This window comes from Dendropsophus ebraccatus, chromosome 3, assembly GCF_027789765.1.
Source record: "Dendropsophus ebraccatus isolate aDenEbr1 chromosome 3, aDenEbr1.pat, whole genome shotgun sequence".
NCBI lineage: Eukaryota > Metazoa > Chordata > Amphibia > Anura > Hylidae > Dendropsophus > Dendropsophus ebraccatus.
In genome coordinates, this window is record NC_091456.1 from 65,216,721 (window position 1) to 65,237,327 (window position 20,607).

At 43.3% G+C, this 20,607-nt stretch overlaps 1 protein-coding gene across 1 annotated transcript in view; it reads left to right on the forward strand.

Annotated features, from left to right (window-relative positions):
• The window catches only part of UHRF2 (ubiquitin like with PHD and ring finger domains 2), a 77,132-nt gene that overhangs the window by 7,787 nt on the left and 48,738 nt on the right, over nucleotides 1–20,607 (forward strand). The window contains exon 3 of the mRNA XM_069961942.1: nucleotides 19,352–19,585. Within this exon, the coding sequence (XP_069818043.1) occupies nucleotides 19,352–19,585 (234 nt within the window). The remainder of the gene's footprint in view (nucleotides 1–19,351; nucleotides 19,586–20,607) is intronic.

Below are 20,607 nucleotides of genomic sequence, written 5' to 3' on the forward strand. Positions count from 1 at the left end.
AGACACAGAAGCAGCAGCAGAATAATAGACATTATACAGCCGTGATGAGTAGTGTTGTTGTGAATCAAGGAGTTAGGTACAAAACACCAAATGCTGTAGCATATCTGTGTCTGTACCTTTCTGTGCAGCTTCTCTCTTTACCTTCTCCTTCACTTTCCATAGACTTTAATAGGCAGCAACTGTAACTCGTGCTATAATTTTAACTGCAACTGTAATTCATACTGTTACACTGTCACACTGCTACAAAGAAGTGTCTGGTTAAAGGGCTTCAGCTTGCCCCCTCTATGCGCTGATAGACCCAAGACCATGCCACAGTTAGTGCACATAACTTCATTGGTGGCTTTGAGGTGTCTGTTAACTAACTGGTTGCTATCTAATATACCTGATGTAGACATGGTAATATCACAGTTAAATTTCTTTCTAGGGGTGGATAATGGTTGATAATGAGAGGCACAAGGACACGGGTACAAAACACTTTTTTTAAAAATGGAGACCTTTTATCGTTACGCATTATGATGCCAGTGCAATCCATGATATTGTTTGTCCATTCCAAATGACAAAATGGTATTGCACAGAAATGTTGAAGGGTAGCCTGGGAGCCCTACAAATATCATAATAGAAAAAGGGAAAGAAAAGACAAGCACAAAAATGCAGCACACCTAGTAAATAGAATGACAATCTTTATTGAAACACAGAAAAACAATTATTTAAAAACAGTTAAAACAAAAAAAACCCATATAGCAACACCAAAATAAGGTTTGCTACTCTTTCTGTCCAAAAGGTGATGGATGATCACCAGTTCCCTAGTGGGGGAAATCTATATGTCATATATACATGCAGGTATGGGTCAACAAGTAACAATACAACTCTCCAGGTAAGAGATATAAGTGACCCACCCCCTGTATATATAGATGCTACAACATTATAATAGACTGCAGATACAACCAGTAATGCACAAATACCTGTAGGACAGAGAGACCGAAGCTCAACGCGTTACGTTGCTCTATGCAACTTCGTCAAGAGCCCTTTCTTCGTAACCCTTCGTTCTTTTTTGCAGGGGTTTTCTTTGGGAGGAGGCACGTAACCATTATATATGATTCACTTGGGATCTAGTGGTTTCCTCCCTATATATACTACTACAAATATCATAGTCTCCATTCCAGCAGTAACGACTACCGGGATTATAGATGTTCAGAGATAAACCGTTCCCCAGTATGTGAGGGAGGTCCAGTTTTTTTTTTTAATAGAGAATCTTACTTGACTGAGATCACAGGTATACGTATATGTATTTGCATTCTCTTTAAAATTCAATAAAAATTAGTTTAAAAAAAGAAAAGGGCTTCAGCTCAATTTAAACTGCATGCAGTATGGGGTTAGGGGTTGGGGGATGGAGATTAGGCATCCTTTAAGCTTCAATAAGTCTGTGGAACCACAATACTCTTTTACTGTGTGAGTGTACGTGTATTTTTGGATACATTATTTCTCTGGTGTTCCCATTATAAATCCTTTTGCGTGTTTCTGTGACGTCAAAAGTTTTTTGTTTTTGTTTTTTAATTATTGACCCTTTAACCCCACCTCAAGGTGTGCTTGTCTTACTACCAGTTTTTTCCCTAAATGCATTTACAGCATCATACACGTCTACATGCATTTACACGCAGACACACATATGAACACACTTACACACTTATCTCCATTATTGAGTCAGCAGTCTTCACAAGCAGCAGCACAGTAGCCCATGACCAGTTACAAAAGTCACTTGTCTGCGGGAAGAGGAAAGGGACACAAGACAGGAGAGTAGAACGGCACAGTATAGGAGCCGAGGGTTGCTCACTGCTCAGTTCAGGAAAAGAGTGTGGATGGTATGTCTCCTTATTTGTAACACCTCCTTGACCAGTGCAGAACCTTTTGAACCCTTCCCCCATTCTCTTCCTCTAATAACACAGGAGAGCAAATGATAAAAGCTGGCTTGTTGGCAGTGGAGAAGGGAGACATATACTGACCAAAAAACCCTGAAACAGCTGTCTGCAGATGGGAAATCTTTCCTTTTGGCCAGATTGTTTGGCTTGGCATAAAATCCCCAGTAAATGTTCTAAGGCTCTAAGGGACATCTCTTTGCTCCAGAGGTGTGAGGGCTATTTTGCATCTCCTTTCTTCTGGGAAGAAGTTGGAATTCAGAACCTTCTGCTGCTTACTTACTGGCAATGACAGCGCCTACTGTGCCTGGGAGGATTAAAGGACTGACCCTTCTTTCTGTGCTACCCATTCTTAAGGCCCTATTCCACCAACAGATCTGACGACAGATTATCTGCCAAAGATTTGAAGCCAAACCCAGGAGTGGGTTTGAAAAGAGGAAAAATCCAGTCTTTCTTTTATGACCTGTTCTCTGATTATAGTCTGTTCCTGGGTTTGGCTTCAAATCTTTGGCAGATAATCTGTCGTCAGATCTGTTGGTGGAATAGGGCCTTTAGTCTTCTATGTGGATGGATCGGCACGTCTGGAAACAAGTCCTGATACGTGGTACGTTAATCTTTACTCTTCTGTACCAGCTACAACACAATCTCTCCATTATCCTTGCTATTGCTGACTGGGTAGAGTTATCTATTGCAGAGACCATTAGTTCTGGGCCACCTAGACTTTTGTCTTAAAGATGTTATCAACCCTAAAAAAATTGTATATCTTTAGGATAGACCATCAATATAAGATCATAGGGGTCTGACTCCTGACACCCCTGACAATCAACGGCTACTCTACTCTTTACCAGCACTCGTACCAGTATCACTGGAGGTGGAAATTACTGACACTTTGTCCTATTAAAGTGAAAGGGGCACATATGCAGCATCTTTTACCAACACTACTAATGTTATGAATAGCATTAACACTGAATAGGCTGCAGTGTTTGTGGCCCCTACTAACAGTTTATTGACAAACAGCAGTCGATCTGGTATTGATAGCCTACCATGAATATAGGCCATAAAAGTCTGGATAACTCCTTTAAGCCCTCAGTACAGGTAGCAACTAGAGAAATCTGGTAGCTCCCTGTCCTCAATAACGTTTCTACAAAATCAAACACTGGATTCCCCTTGGGCAAGGAAGACCCTTTGATAACTGGTACAGCTATCTGTTGTGTACATGTGTGGTGGGTGGGGCTCTGCTTCGGGCTTGTGGGTAATAAGGTGTGGGGCATCTTCCTGATTCCTCTGTCTGAAAAAGTCCAGTGATGATTACTTCTTGTGATGCCTTAAATGTCTATGCAAAGTCTGATAATCTTCCTGATTCCTCTGTCTGAAAAAAGTTCAGAAATGTCGACTTCTCATGATATCTTAAATACAGTCTGATGATCCTGCTGTAGCACCTAGCCTGGAATTATTGTCTGTTTTAGGGATTAAGATTTTTTCACATTTATTTATTATATGCTGTTTTCTAAAAATAACTATAGAATAGAGGAGAGAGTGCTCATGTGCACGACAGCAGATGGTCATTGCAAATCGTAGGAAAAGAAACTCCCTAACCTTTTTAGTGTTGTACAAAGGGTACAACACATTAGAGAATACGAACATAGGAATATTAGATGGTCCAAATAGACTGTTATGGCCCGATGCTGCTGGCCACAATCCTTGCCGATTTATAGCAAGTTTGCTGGTATTAAATGAATGGAAGTAGAGACAAATTAGTGGATCATGAAGATGGCTATCCACTTGGAATAGCCGTGAATCAACATTAATTTGCACAGAATAACAAGTTTTTCGAGGAGGTAGATACCACTCCAAGAATGAAGACCTGAAAGGAAACATGAGGTCTGCAAAAAAAAAAAACTAATGCTTATGGTATAATTTTAAAAATGTTAACGAGAGATCTCCCTTTTCTTGAAAATATTTCATATTATCAGTGACAAGTAGACTCCAAGAAAAGAGAGAGGGTGAGAATATTTTATTTGGGCAATTCGACAACAGTGAAAATTCTATCGGTCCACTCTTTCTTTCTGAAGAAACTTTTAAAAGCTGTCCATGCTGCAATGGTAATCGAAGATGCTAAAACACTTTGTTCCCCTCAGTATCAGATGTGTAAGATGTGTAAGATGTCTAAACAAAAGAACAAACACAGACAAAAAAATCTAGAATTCTCCTCTAGCTATTTTTCTTCTGTCTTGAACAAGTCTCACCCTCTAGGTGCATAAAGGAAACCATCATAAAGGTTTATTTGGTGGAATTTTCAGCCTGTCTCCTAGAAAGGTCAATCATTAATCACTTGGCTCAAACAAAAAAAACATTGGTGCCTGGTGATGGATCTTTTGACTCCAGGACCAGCTTTCCATTGGGAAGTAAATTTGTTGCAGCCTGGATGGTAAATGAATTTTTCTAAAATCCAAAGGCTTGTTGAACCCTGTGATTTGTACTGTAACTTCTAGAATATGAACTTGTAAGAAAAATTAAGGGAACACTTGAATGGTCACTGTCATTTCAGACATCTTTTTCTTTTTTTTTTTTTGATACACTCGCAAGATTCCTCTGTATAGAGTTCTAGTGAGACCACATCTGGAATACTGTGTCCATTTCTGGAGACCCCACCAAAAAACTATAACAAGTCCAAAGATGGGCTACAAAAATGGTGGAGGGTGTCAGGCATAAAACAGATCATGAAAGACTTAAGGATTTAAATCTTTATAGTCTAGAGGAGAGAAGGGAAAGGGGGGGGCATGATCGAAACCTTTAAATATGTTAAAGGACTAAATAAGGTTCAGGGGGAAAGTGTTTTTAGAAAACAGAATCTGTCTTTTCAAGAGGCTTTAGGTGACTAAACCTAACTTAAGGTGAACTATTGTGTATCATGGCACGGTGTAGCAGAGAGGAGTATGCGATGGGCTGTGATTAGCTAAAGAAATAAGGAAGGAAATCTATGTTTGCACCACTGGGAAAGTGGGAAAGACCAGTCAAAATTAAAACTTATCGCACAGTCCATTTTTCTTTAGTATGACCTCTATCTCACTCTACACTGGGTACACATTTATCAACTAAAATGTAAATTGTCACAACCCTAAAATGTAGAGAATGAGAAATATCTGTAAAGGGGACTCTCAGGGGCTCAATTATAAAAGGAAGAGCACCTTTATCACCACTCAACCATCAAAGAGGTTTTCCAAGGAGCAGAAGGCTTAAGCCTTCTGAGATATTAAGGGGATAGGTATATATCCCAATAATCACATGTGGGTTAAACCACATCCACAGCAATGTCCAATAGCTGCACAATTGGAAACATGGTACAGCTTTGTGACATTGTGCTGTTCGGGGTATTATTCTAAAATGTGGAAGTAAGTTGAGTTTTAATACCAGAATGAAATCATTATGTAACGACTGGAGTCGTGGATCCACTGGACCGTCACTAGCGGTGGCGAAAGCCGCACCAGGGAGCGGAGTCTAAGGGGCCGCTGGTCTTCACCAGAGCCTGCCGCAAGGGGGGATGGACTTGCTGCAGCAGGCGACCCCCAGGTCGCTGCCCCTGGCTTGGCTTGCTAGTGACGGCAGACGAGGTGTAGCAGGAACAGTAGGCAGGAAGGCAGGTAGGCAGCAGGATACAGGGAACCGCAGATGGCAGAAACAATGTGCAGGAACAAGGGATAGGAACAACAGTTAGCTGGGACAGAACACACTAGGAAGCATGTAGATGCTCCAACACCTGTGGTGGGGTAGGGCTGCAATTTATAGGAGATCTACACAGCAGCAGCCAATTAAAGGCACACTGACCCTTTAAACTATAGCAGAGCCGGCGCGCACGCTCCATAAGAGACAGGGGTGAGCCCATCAAGCTGACAGGAGGAGGTGGAGCCCCGGCACAGAGCAGGAGATAGGGCAGCAGGAGCACGGCGAGAGGTATGTGCCGCGGCGGCGGATGAGACAGTCTTCCCCCGCTTTCTTGCCTGCAAGAAGTTCTTAATGAGATCCCGATCTTAAATGTTGGCTTCAGGTTCCCAGGATCTCTCCTCTGGGCCAAAACCTCTCCAGTCAACCAAAAAGAAGCGTCTTCCTCTAACAGTCTTCATTGCCAGGATGTTCTTAACAGAATAGATGTCATCGGAGACTGCTTGTGGAGGAGAAGAGGAGAGTTTACTGGAAAAACGATTGAGGACCACTGGTTTTAAGAGTGAGGCATGGAAAGAGTTTTGGATTCGCATTGTAAGAGGCAGGCGTAGTTTATACGCAACCAGATTGATGAATGGACCAAGGAACCGTGGACCCAATTTGTAACTTGGGACCTTCAATCGAACGTTCTTGGCCGACAACCAGACTTTATCACCTGGAGCGAAAGTCATGGCTGGTCTTCTCTTTTTGTCTGCCTGTACTTTCATCCGATTGGTAGCACGTAACAAGGATTGGCGTGTCTGCTCCCAGATGGACTTAAAGTCTTTTACCAATTCATTTACGGCTGGTATCTCTGAGGAAGTGTGGAGAGGCAGCGGAGGAACAGGTTGTCATCTGTAGACGATGAAGAACGGTGAGTTGCCTGTGGAAGAAGAGTCTAGGTGATTGTAGGAGAACTCAGCCCATGGAAGTAGACTCGACCAATTGTCATGGCGGGCAGAAACAAAATGACGAAGATAGGTCCCCAGAACCTGGTTGACTCTTTCTACTTGTCCGTTGGTCTCTGGATAAAAAGCTGAAGAGAAGTCTAGCTTGACCTTGAGCTGGAAACAAAGGGCACGCCAGAACCTGGAGACCAACTGAGGACCCCTGTCAGAGACAATATGCTGGGGCAGGCCATGCAGACGGAAAACATGTTGGAAGAATAGGATGGCCAGACGAGGAGCAGAGGGCAAACCAGGAAGAGGTATGAAGTGGGACATTTTGGAGAACCGATCCGTGACCACCCAGATGATGGTGTTGTCCTGAGAGGGAGATCGGTAATAAAGTCCATGGCTATATGTGTCCAAGGATGATCTGGGATTGGCAGAGGCTGAAGTAGACCGTCTGGTCTCTGACGAGGAGACTTGTTTTGAGCACAGGTGGCACAGGAAGCCACAACGTCCTTGACATCCTTGGATAGTTTTGGCCACCAGTAGTGACGAGAGATCAGCTGTCAGGTCTTATGGGTACCAGGATGTCCAGCGACCAAGGAAGAATGACCCCAGTTAAGAATTCTTCTCCTGAATGCTGGGCGCACATGAGTCTTACCAGGAGGAAGGTCTTGAAGGACGGAAGTGGCCACAGGGACCAGGCTCTCAGGTGGAATGATGTGACGAAGCACATCCTCTTGCCCCATGATATCTGATGGCCGTGAGAGAGCGTCGGCTCTTGTGTTCTTGTCTGACGGATGGAAATGAAGGGCAAAGTTAAACCTGGAGAAGAAAAGCAACCACCTGGCCTTTTGAGGATAGAGGCGCTGTGCTGTCTGGAGGTACAGAAGGTTCTTATGATCTGTATAGATGGTAATCGGATGATTAGCTCCCTCCAAGAGGTGGCGCCATTCCTCTAGAGCAAACTTAATAGCCAAAAGTTCGCGATCCCCAATGGTATAGTTACGTTCTGCGGGAGAGAAGGTCTTGGAAAAGAAACCACAGGACCTCGTCTTTCCAGTGGAATCCTTCTGGGTAAGCACAGCTCCTGCCCCCACTGAGGAAGCGTCCACCTCCAAGAATGGTCTGGCTGGGTCTGGACGCGCTAGAACAGGCGCAGAAGCAAAAGCAGACTTCAAACTGGAGAAAGCTTGTTCTGCCTCCGTTGACTATCGCCTGGGATCAGATCCCTTTTTGGTAAGGGCCACAATCGGCGCAACCAGGGTGGAGAAATGGGGAATAAATAGCTGATAATAATTTGCGAATCCCAGGAACCTTTGTATGGCACGAAATCCAACGGGGCGTGGCCACTGAAGTACTGCCGACAGCTTAGCCGGATCCATCTGTAGACCGAGGCCCGAACTATGTACAGCACCTGGCGAACTTGTCTTACATGGGTCTGTAAATCAGGGGAGTAGATCAAGATGTCGTCCAGGTATACGATGACACAGACATAGAGGAGGTCCCGAAATATATCGTTGACAAATTCTTGGAAGACCGCTGGGGCATTGCACAGACCAAATGGCATGACCAAATACTCTAAGTGCCCATCTCTGGTGTTGAAAGCGGTCTTCCATTCGTCGCCCTCACGAATTCTGATCAGGTTGTAAGCTCCCCTGAGGTCCAGTTTGTTCCCCCGGAGACGATCGAATAACTCCGATATCAGGGGTAAGGGGTAGCGGTTTTTCACTGTCACTTTATTTAGTCCCCTATAGTCAATACAGGGACAAAGGGACCCATCCTTCTTCGAGACAAAGAAGAACCCGGCACTGGCTGGAGAAGTGGACTTACGGATGAAGCCCTTCAGCAAATTCTCCTTAATATAGGCGGCCATAGCTTCAGTCTCCGGAACTGAAAGTGGGTACACCTGGCCACGAGGAGGCGTTGCTCCCGGGAGGAGGTCAATGGGGCAATTTTAAGGTCGGTGAGGAGGTAGGGTGTCAGCCTCCTTTGCGGAAAATACATCCGCCAGGTCCTTGTATTCAGCCGGGAGGCCAGAGAGTGCTTTGAGCAGGTCTGGTGATGACTGCGAAGGCCGGATCATCGGGATCTTTAGGCAGCGATTGGGACAGTCAGGACCCCAACGCAAGATATCCCCGTTTTTCCAATCTATGCTGGGGGCATGGAGCTGCAACCAGGGGAGCCCCAGCAGGATGTCTGATGAGGAGCTGGACAAGACAAAGAAGACAATCTTCTCCGAGTGCAGTGCCCCTTCTTAAAGCGTCACTGGTTCGGTCTGGTACCGGATGACCACGTTGAGCGACTCTCCGGTGACCGAGGAGATGGAAAGTGGCTTAGACAGTTGACGCACTAGTAGTTGCCATCTTTGAACCAAGGTAAGCGCGATGAAGCTGCCAGCAGAACCCGAGTCAAGGAAAGCAGAGGGACTGGTAACTCTGTCCCGAAGGCGTCAAGTTGGTAACTGGTACAGACACTCTAGGAGAGGAAGCATTCACACCTAGGGAGGCCTCTCCAACCGGACCTAGGTTTCCCTGACGCTGCAGCCGCTGGGGACAATTCAGACGGAAATGGCCGGAACTACCACAGTAGAGACAGAGGTTCAACTCCCGACGGCGAGTTCTCTCCTCTGGAGTCAGGCGAACTCGTTTCACCTGCATGGGTTCTTTGGATGCAGACTGGGGTGCAGGAGTAACTGGGTTCTGGAAGGTCGGTGCCAACCGGAAGGCGCGACGGGGTCTGCTCTGTTCACGCTCTTTCCGGACCTCCTCCTCTCTCTAGGAGAACCGGACATCGATCCGAGTAGCCAGGTGGATGAGGTCGGTCAGAGAGGTCAGAAGGTCTCGGTGGCGACCAGGGCAGCTTCATTCCAGTCAAGTTCAGCAGCCAAGGTTCGGAACTGGATGGCGTCCTCGCCCACAGAGGAGTTCCCCTGTCGCAGGTTGAGGAGGGCGGTCTCTGAAGATGAAGCTAGGGCTGGCTCTTCAAAGACAAAGGGGCGCGCCCATCGAGCTGACAGGGAGCTGGAGGAGGAAGATCCCCGGCACAGAGCAGGAGATGAAGCAGCAGCGGGGCGAGAGGTATGTGCCGCGGATGTGACACATTACAGCCATTGTCAGACCTTAAACTAGGGCAGTGGGCCTGTATTCCTTTAGGTGTAGGACAATGCCTTGCCTCATTTGGCTAGACTGTGTAAGCAGTTCCAAGATGACAAAGGCAGTGATGCAGTTGACTGGCTTTCATGTTCCTCAGGCCTAAATCCAATTGAGAACCTCTCTGATGTTATATTTTAGTGCATCTGTAGCACTGAAGTCTGTCCAGTAGCCACTGAGGACCATTTATTTATACAATTCCAGGAGGCAAGCAGAGGTTGTTGTGCAAGTAAAGACTATTGCTAGGTTCATCAAGCTGGCTGTCACTATATGCTATACCAGTGGCTACCTATAGGGATGAGGGTCCTTTTACACATACAGATAAATCGCTGTATAAGTGCTCGTTAATCGAACAACAAGAAATGATTTTTTCTTTTAAACGTTATAACATTGTAATTGCTTTCATATACAAACTATGAATGATCGTAATTGCGTTTGTATCTATATTCTGTGAGCAATGAGTATTAACACTGAAAGACTTGAGAACGATTAACAATGATTTTGAGGTCAACTGAAAAGATGCGATCTACGACATACAAAAATTTTCATTCATTGTTTGATCATTGGTGTGTATTCATCAGAAGATTTGGGCTTAAATTTGAACTATTTAATAATTTTTTTTTGCACGATAATCAGCCTGTGTAGAAGACCCTTTAGGTTGCTCAGACATTTAATTAGGCACATTTTTCAAATGCTACAGTCTGATAGGGAAGGTTTCTTTTAACCAGTACTTGTGGTTGTCTTCACCTAATTTGTTTGTGTTATTCCTTCTTATGACCTTTACACTGATCGGTCATTAAATTTTTTCCATAACTTCCACAAAGGAAATTTGTTTTATGTTTTAGCTCTGATTTTAGTGTTTATTGGATTACTTAGAGGTTGTAGATAACTGGGGAAGGTAGAAGGTAGATTTTTAAAAGACTACTTAAAGTGCCTTCCCACCCCAACTGAGGTGAGGAAACTCTCCTGCATCATTGTAAAGGTTACAGAAAAAGCCAACTACTTTTGAGTGTTACACGGAAGGATAATTGGCTGAATCAGGCTGATTTGGCTGATTACCGCTTCGCTTTGTGTAATAGAGAGAACGATCAGATGATGAAACAATCATCGACTGATCGTTTCTTTAGGTCATCAGCCATGCATCTCTACGTGTAATAGCGATGTGTGGCTGATGGCTGATAATTGTAGCAATAAATAATAAAATATTAACTTACCTTACCACGTTCTTGTCTCGGCCAGTGATTGGCTGAGAGGCCGTGGCCTGTCAGTGCGGAGAATGGAACAGAAGGCAGAGCTGCAGACATCGGAGAAGGCCCGAGGACACCAGGTAATGTGGAAAGGTAAGTTAATACTTTATTATTTTACACTAAAGGCAAAGGCTGCACGGACATCGCTAACAATGTCTGTGCAACCTTTGCTGCCTGATAGTCGGCCTGTGTAACGAGCGGCGATCTAGCAGATCGGCACTCGTTTACTTTTTATAATCGGAATGTGTAATAGGACCCTTAGGAATCTTAGGAAGTGTTAAAAACAAACTTCTCTGTAGTAAGTACTTAATTGCAATTAATTTAGCATTTAAATTTTCTTTTTTCTTGTAGCCATGGCCTTTCTGATGTAAACTGTGTTCATTGTGAGTAAGAATGCTTTTATTACCCAAAGATTATCTTTATCTTTTCACACAAGATAGGGATTGGAAAATAAAAGACATGCTATGCTGCTCTGATCAGAGGCAATTATGTCAAGGAAGTTCACCCAGTTACAATGGCAAAGGTCAAAGGAAAAAAAGAGGATGGTTTTTCATCATCTCTATTGTAGGCTTAAGCTCATATTACTCAGCCATGAGTATTTAGATTTAAATGAGTTATAAAAATACAAATGAATAAAAGCACAAATAAATAATTTAAATAATCCCAGAAAAATGTGAACAACAATATAAAAAATATATGGATTTCTTTTGGATATTTTACTATAAGAATATTTTTCTAAATGTGGTAAAAAGTTCCTGTTTCCACATTCTTTTGTGTTTAATTGTTTGTGGACATTTTGCCAACTTCCTTAGGCTTCTGGAATTTAAATCCCCTTGAAACTATGGCATACAAGTGTTCAGTTACTTTACGTCTATGTTCTTCTCTCAAAAATTTAAGACATCAGCACATAAAAGATAAAACTGGCTAAATAAAGTCGAATATTTTTTCTTTATGAAAGAAAAGGTTTACTGCTGAGGGTAGACTGGGTCACCCTTAATTTGATCTGTCTTACTGTTTCTGTTATAGTACTTTTTTTTTTTTTTTTTTTTACATACACAAAACACTGTCAGCCACAACAGATTTACTTTAAACAGTCAGATGTGTCATTCTGCAGTCTTGTGTTCATGTAGACCCCGCCTAGAGTTGGCTGGTTTCTTGTCTCCTGTACTCTTCCTGTCGCTGCCTTGCATTGGTTGTACTTCATCTGGTCCTGTCTTCTCTCATTGTTTCTGCCTTGCCTGCTGGATACTATATTTGGTACTTGTGGTACTACTATTGGCTTCTCCTGACATGTGTTTACTGATTGTGTTCTGCTGGATAATTAGTTTCGTCCTTGTACTACCCTAGGTTATAATCCCGCACTGTAAGGCTATGTTCACACTACGTATCTTTACGGCCGTAGTGCGAACCGCGAATATACGCACGTAGTTGTGAGGTTGATGCGTTCGCTTGAAAGTATACGATATACGGCCGCACAATGCACTCTACGTATGAGCTTACGGCCGGATCGTATACGGCGCCGTGAAAAATTAACAAGACCATTGTTTGAGGACGGAAATGTTCCAACTCACGAGCTTGGATGTCCATGCGGTCCCGTACGGAGTACTTATTTCAGCCAAATTGAACGTGATTTTTAGATCCAAAAGGTTCTGTGTGTTTTATTGGGCTGTGCGAAGATTTTCAAGTAAATGACCTGTTTCAAATCGCTTCGAAACAACTAGGTAAGCATAACTCTACTACGGGCGTATGTTCGCGGTTCGCCCGCATGTTTGCAATCCGGCCACATGTCTATTTCTCCCACGGCCGTACTTTCAGCCGCACATGTACGGCTGCGTACGAAATATGTTTTGGCTTTGGGTGTTTAAGCATGATGAGTACTTTAGATTTGCAACAGCTGGATGGCCAAAGGTCCCTCATTCCCTAACACTGACTCTCCCTCCAGCCCTATTCCCTAACAGAGCAGTCACATAGCAGGACTATTCCCCACCTTTCCTAACACCGGAGTAACATAGTTGGGCTTCCCCTCCTACAGAGTAATTATATAGCAGGGCTCAAACTCACTGCCTCCCCCTGTGGTCATAAACTCAGAAGATAACTTGCTACACTGCAGTGGTTTCAATGCATCCTGGAAAACAAATCTTTCACACTTCACAGACTCCTAAGAAGTGAACTGAAGTGCATGACATCAGGTGGAGGAGGCAGCCATACTGACATTGCACAGATAGAAGAGGTCGGAGGAGGAGGCAAAGCTCAGTGAAGTTGCACTAGCACTCCAGATAGCTACACCAGATAGTCCAGAAGTCCAGATAGTTACATTGATGAATGCACCATTAAATCTGCTGCAGTTCTGCACCATCAAATCTCCTGTGTGTCCTGTACGTGTCAACGCACCCTAAGGCCATGTGCACACTATGTATAACACCAGCCGTTCTGTGACCCGGCCGGATCACAGAACGGGGTCCTGATTGGTTTCATTCTTAGTTCTGCGCGGTCCGATCAATGACCTTCTCATAGAATCTGACTCAGTGCGGATATTTTCTTTTCTCATATCTTTACGGTGATGCCCAGACACCTTCTACTATTTTGCGACTTTCGCTGGGATATGTTTTATATTTGAGCTGGTCTGTGACCGTTTTGTTTATTTTTCCTGCCATGCTTATTTGTGCAGATGCCCATTATGTTAGCATGAATGTATGTTTTTTCTGTTTTATACATTGAAAATTTTTTATAAAAAGTACAGTTGTGAAAAAAGAAAAAAAAGAATCTGCCTTAGACAGACTCTATGAGCTGAGTGCTGATAACACTGATTAATGCTTTGCTATAGCATAGCATTGACCAGTATAAGCATTTTAATGATTATTTATAAAAGTCTACTAGGGGAACTTAAAAGTTGTAAAAAAAAATGTCTTTAAAGTATTACAAAACCCTTCTCCCAATAAAAATTGAAATCACACTTCCCTTTTTACAATTTTACAATCTTCCCTTATTTTACAATCTTACATATTTTACAATTATTTAAAAAATATAAAAAAAAAATAATAATGTACACATTTGACATCATAGTGTGGAATTGTCCAAACTATTGAAATTAATATTGTTCCCACACAGTGAACAGTCTAAACGCTTTTTTTTTTTTGTCACATATCCGGAAAAAAAAAATGAACAAAAAGTGATCATAAAATCCCATCTACACCAATATAGTACCAATAAAAACTATAGATCATAACACAAAAATATACGTGTATCAGTGACCTTTGGTCATGAAGGGGTTAAACAAAATTACCTTGTGTAATCAGAAACAATGTAACTTCTTTTCTTCCTGTTTACATTTTTGTTTGAACAGCGTTCATATTATAAAATGGTCTGCAGACATTTTGTTTAATGCCTTTTCCTTGTCCGTGTCCGTTTTACATTTTTTATTTTTTATTGTTTCTTCTTTAACTTTTAAAAGCAATTATTTTATTTTCCATTGATTAAGCCACCTGTACTTTTCTGGCCAGCCTTTCAAAAATAAAGTTTCAAAAAGTGGCAGGTATTAAGGGTACTATTAGAGGGGGCGATGACGGCCTGATCAATAATGTAAATGAGCGCCGATCTGCTGGATCTGTGTTCGTTTACTGAGCCTATTACACGGCTTGATGATCGTTTAGCAAGGGCTGCACGGACATTATTAGCAAAGTCTGTGCAGACCTGGCCCTAAACTGTTACCTCTCCACGCTATTATTTATGGGGTGAAATTGGGAAGAAAACATAATTCTGCATAATTCTAATTTTTTTTTGGGGGGGGTCTGCTTTTACGTAATGCACTTCACGGTAAAACTGGCTAATAATTCTAATAATTCTATAGTTCAGTCTGAACACAGTGATATGCAGTTTATAAAGCTTTTCTAATATTCTCCTTTTTTTTTTAAAAAAAAAAAAACCTTATTTTTTTGCAAATACGTATGATTACAATGGCCCTAGACAGAAGTACGGCACTGCAGGGGTTAATTGTGGTCCACCGTGCGATCGCGACGGCACTTCATTAACAGTGAGGACCTGGCTGCTGATCAGCCGGTCTTCATGTGATATGAAGTGAGCTCAGCTTCTGAGCTCACTTCATAGCGCCGCTGGACCCTCTGGCATACAGGTACATCATGGGTTCTTAAGTGACAGGATTTCATGACGTACCTGTACGTCATGGGTCCTTAAGGGGTTAAGTATTTTTTTTTCTTCATACTTTCATACATTCTCATACTTTTTTTTTTTTTTTTTTACTGGAAACTAGTAATTTAGCTTCCATGCCTTCCTTACTACTCATTTCCTGTCATACTTTAGTTATGAATGTGGAAATGATTTGCTTTTCATAGACCATTTCTATATGTTTGTTAACCATTTGTCGACTATAAACAAACAGGAGGGTCTACAATTAACTCTACAATTGTAAATTTATTCTAAAAGAGACCAAGTGTAGACCGGACTGTCAGCTCTATAGAGAAAAGACAGGGACAGTGTACTACTTACTATTTCTGACCTCCCAAGTGCTGTATACCAGAAATACAGAATTCTTGCAGATTTCACTTTGACCACTGAATGATTGCTGGAAGTTAATAGAAAAACACTACAGTGTCCACTGTTGCTGTACTTTATAGCCACCACTGCTGCTGTAATTAATAGTCATCCTGTCCCCTGTTTCTGTAACTAATAGTCTTGCTTGTCTTTGTTGCTGTGCCTGTCCCCTGTTGTTGTACTTGATAGTATCCCCCTATCCCTCATTACTATACCTGTAGTCACCTGGTACTGTCTCTGATAGTCCCTGTCCTCTGTTGCTGTACCTGATCTTTGCTTCTGTTAGTGTACCTAATGTTTGCTCTTAGTGTGTGTGATAGTCGTTCCTGTTACTGCTTATGTTATTCTATGTGATTGTTGCTGCTGTCAATGTTTATTAAATTTTTTACATTTTTGTGCTAAACTTCCAAGCCCTTCTAAGTTAGAATGTTACACTTTAGGGCTATGTTCACACATGGTACATACAGCAGCCGCTGTTTGGCTCTCAAAAACAACGTTTGTTGTAGGGAGTGTCAAATAACGGCCGTTGTTTCATTAAAAGCAATGTAGAATGGTTGGAAATAATTGACATGGCAATTATTTCTACGGCCGTTGTTCAATACAGGTGATCGCTAGATCGTCCGGGCGACCCATAGCAGATAGCAGCGGTCTGCTGCCGCCACTCCGATTCGGTGGTGCGACGGCAGTAGATCGCTGCTGTCCTGGTTGAAAGGCAAACAACAGCACCGATCAGCCAGCGATCGTTGTCTTCTATTACAACAGATGATTATCAGCCATATCGGCTGATATCTGCCAAATTTGGCTGATAATCGTTTAGTGTTCTAGGGCTTTATATGGTTCTCTTGTTAAACAGCTGTTACAGTATATACCATTTTTACGAAAGACGGAATATGGTAGCAATTACAATCATCAAAAACATTCATATCTGAATGTTAGATCCTGTGGAAAAAGTATTGACACACATGTCTTAATGACAAATGGTTTACACAGCGTAACCCAGTAAACCTTTTAGTAACTGTACAAAAATCTTGTGAAACATAACCTTTATTCCTTTGTAATGAGTCACAGTGCAAAAGAGAAATAATGTCAGAAAAAAAAACATGAACTAATCCAATAGTTTTTCTTTTTTTTTTTCAAATGAAAGGTCTACACATTGCTGCCTTATGGAATGTTCTCACGTACCGTATTGCAGCAGATTTCTCTCTGTGAGTTTTACAATAAAATCCACTGCGATATTGATTACTATGAGGCTATGTTCACACATAGTATTTCCGTCAGTCTTTTGCTTAAGGGGTACTCCAGGCAAAATTTATTTTTAATATGTTATTACAAAAGAAAAGTTATACAAATCTCTAATATACACTATTTATGGGAAATGCACATATGGTGCTATTTTCCCTCAACTTAGGAGATCAGGCAGGCTCACTTCCTGTAAAAAAAAGGTGACGTCACATCTCAAGTGCCGGGTCCAGCAGGGGGCGCATGTATGCATCTATATAGATGTATCTCCCTCTCTGTGCTGGCTGATACTGACCCCGCTGTGGAGGCCCCTCCCCACAACTAGCTCACCCTGCCGCCCGGTCAGCGTTCCCCCAACTAGCTCTGAGCCCACCCGTCCTGTGCAGGAGCGCTCACCCGCCGCTCGTTCCTGGCAGGGTGAGCGCTCCTGTACCTGCCCATCCAGCCGCCCGTGTTCTGATCCGCCCGATCCCTTGCAGGAGCGCTCACCTGCCGCCCGGTCGCTGTGCTGTGAGCGTTCCTGCACCTCCGTATACATCAACCTGTCCCCTCTCAGATACCCACAGCGCAGAAGCGGGCATCCGGGTGAGCGCTGAGGCACAGTGGGGCACAGAGGCTGTCTTCGCTTCGCCTCAGCGCTCACCCGGACGCCCGCTCCTGCGCTGTGGGTATCTGAGAGGGGACAGGTTGATGCATACGGAGGTGCAGGAATGCTCACAGCACAGCGACCGGGCGGCAGGTGAGCGCTCCTGCAAGGGACCGGGCGGATCAGAGCACGGGCGGCTGGATGGAGAGGCACAGGAGCGCTCACCCTGCCAGGAATGAGCGGCGGGTGAGCGCAGGACGGGCGCAGAGCTAGTTGGGGGAACGCTGACCGGGCGGCAGGGTGAGCTAGTTGTGGGGAGGGGCCTCCACAGCGGGGTCAGTATCAGCCAGCACAGAGAGGGAGATACATCTATATAGATGCATACATGCGCCCCCTGCTGGACCCGGCACTTGAGATGTGACGTCACCTTTTTTTTACAGGAAGTGAGCCTGCCTGATCTCCTAAGTTGAGGGAAAATAGCGCCATATGTGCATTTCCCATAAATAGTGTATATTAGGGATTTGTATAACTTTTCTTTTGTAATAACATATTAAAAAATTTTTTTTGCCCGGAGTACCCCTTTAGTATTTTTTCAACCAAAAAACAATTGCGAGTTACACACAAGAACTGTACGTTATAATTTTACCCTGTCAGTTCCACTCCTGATTTTGGCTTCAAATAATGACCAAAATACTGACAGAAATGCAGACCATAATGTGTTGTGTGTACATAGGCTGGGTTCACACACAGTATATTTCCGGCAGTATTTGGTCCTCATGTCAGGTCCTCATAGCAACCAAAACAAGGAGTGGATTGAAAGCACTGAAAGGCTCTGTTCACATAATGTTGTGATTGAGTGGATGGCCGTCATTTAATGGCAAATATTTGCTGTTATCTTAAAACAACAGCTGTTGTATTAAAATAATGGCCGTTATTTACTGTTATATGGCGGCCATCCACTCAATTTCATCATTGTGTGAACAGAGCTTTTCTGTGTTTTTAATCCACTCCAGGTTTTGGTTGCTATGAGGACCTGACATGAGGACCAAATACAGCCTGAAATATACTGTGTGTAAACCTAGCCTAAGCTCCTGGGGGCCCATGGCCACCCAAACAGACTTATACTTTCAGTGTTGTATTGCTTCCTGGCTACAGTTCTGCTATGATTTGCAAAAAAATCGCTGCTTTTTTAACACAATTTTGCACAAATCACGGCATCTGAACACCACGCTAGTGCTGCCATAGTTACAGTGAGGTTGGGAGGCCCAGACTTGGTGAATAGCCCGGGGCCTATGGTTATTATTATCTGAACACCACGCTAGTGCTGCCATAGTTACAGTGAGGTTGGGAGGCCCAGACTTGGTGAATAGCCCGGGGCCTATGGTAAAGTAATTCCGCGCCTGGTGCCATCCTATACCCAACCTTACATTCTAAACTCCAATATACTGCACCCAGCCTTAGAGACATTCCTAAGGTACCCATAGAATGCATAGGCAGGATCTGTAGTCTGTTTTCAACTTGCCTTTTGGATGACATATCAAGGTTTAAAATCTCATCTCTGAAAGGAACTTGTCAGCACGTTTATGCTGTCTATTGCGGTGATTGAGAGCTTTTTCATTACTGTACTTAGGGAGAAGAAAGCTGGTAATGAAAGGCAGATGGACTGGGGGCATCTAATAGATATGACTAACACCAAGTTTGCAGTGTAGTGCAGCTAATAAACTTCAGGTTTAGACAGAACAGCTGCACTACTGCATGCAACCCTCAGAGAGGGGAATATAAACATGCTAAGAAGATCTTACTAACTGCAGGGGATAAATAAAAGTGAAATGTGATGTTTATCTCCCTGATTACATAGGGATCAGGCAGTTGAAATCCAACATGCCTGATCCTTATTCCTCTCCTTCCAACATAATAGATGGAAAAACTTGATAGTGAGCTTCTTGGACCATCGCATGATTACTGCTATAGACACTGCTATAGGAAGCAAAGCTAGTCACCGTTTGTTCTTTGACCTGTGTTTTCATATATAGAGATGGAAATGTAATATGTTTTTTTTCTCTTTTTATGTGTACAGCTTGAAGATGGGCATACCCTTTTTGACTACAATGTGGGCTTGAATGACATTGTACAACTCTTAATCCGTTCTCAGTCTGATGATGCAACTCCTTCCACAAAGAAAAAGGACTTAGATGGAAAAGCCCATCAGAATTCTACAAATAAGCACAAGTCCCGAGTTAGTTCCAATTCCATTCAGCCATCTACTTCCGCCCGAGCTTTTCTCATTGATCCAGGCATTGGCATTTACAAGGTTTGTGTTCTTTTTATCTCTTCTACTTTTACTTAAAGTCTACTTTTTACTTTTTAGTTTGATCAGTGGTAAATGGTCATGCATTTTTTTATTTTACAATTTATGATTTATAGCAGCCAACCAGAGCAGCAATGTAAAATTCCATTTGAATTCATACCAGTTTCATGATACTTAATACACACATAGAATAGAACATGGAAACACTGGGGAGAATGCACCAGGATTCTGATGCAATTTTTGCAAAAAATCTGGTTTATATGACTTAATTGTGCACCAGATTAATTGTGAGTTTTGCACACTATTTTGGCCTTGCCTGGCAAAAAGGCATGGCTCGAATGTGTCAAAATTGCACACAATTCCAGCTAACTAGTAGTCCAAACTTATGCTGCGTTTACACACACAGATTTATCTGACAGATTTTGGATGCCAAAGCCAGGAATGGATTTGAAAACAGGAGAAATCTCAGTCTTACCTTTATGACCTGATCCCTGTTTATAATCTGCTCCTGGTTTTGGCTTCCAAAATCTGTCAAATAAATCTGTCTGTGTAAACGCACCATTATGCTAAGTTTACACGAGGCGATTATTGGCCCGATCGTACGATTACTGATTTCGAAGTAACGTTTTTTTTTATAACGATCAGCGTTTAGACTGTACGATATATCGTATGGAAAAATCGTTTTGCGATCGTGCGCCCGCAGCCCGGCCCGCCCGCAGCCTGCCCCCCGCTCAACCGCAGCCCCTGATCGCCACCCCCGCCGCCGCTCCGATCCCCACCCCCGCCGCCGCTCCGATCGCCCCCCCAAAAACCCCCCCCGCCGCCGCTCCGATCGCCACCCTGCCGCCGCACCGATCGACCGAAAGATAACCTCAAAAATTCCAAATGAATTAAAAAACAGATGCACAAATCACTTCTGCAGCCAAGTGCCAAACTTTTTAAAGGGGTTGTCCATCGTGGGGGCTATTTTCTCATATGGCCGGGGAGGAGGTGGCTGAAAGAAAAGACGTCCACTCACCTCCCCG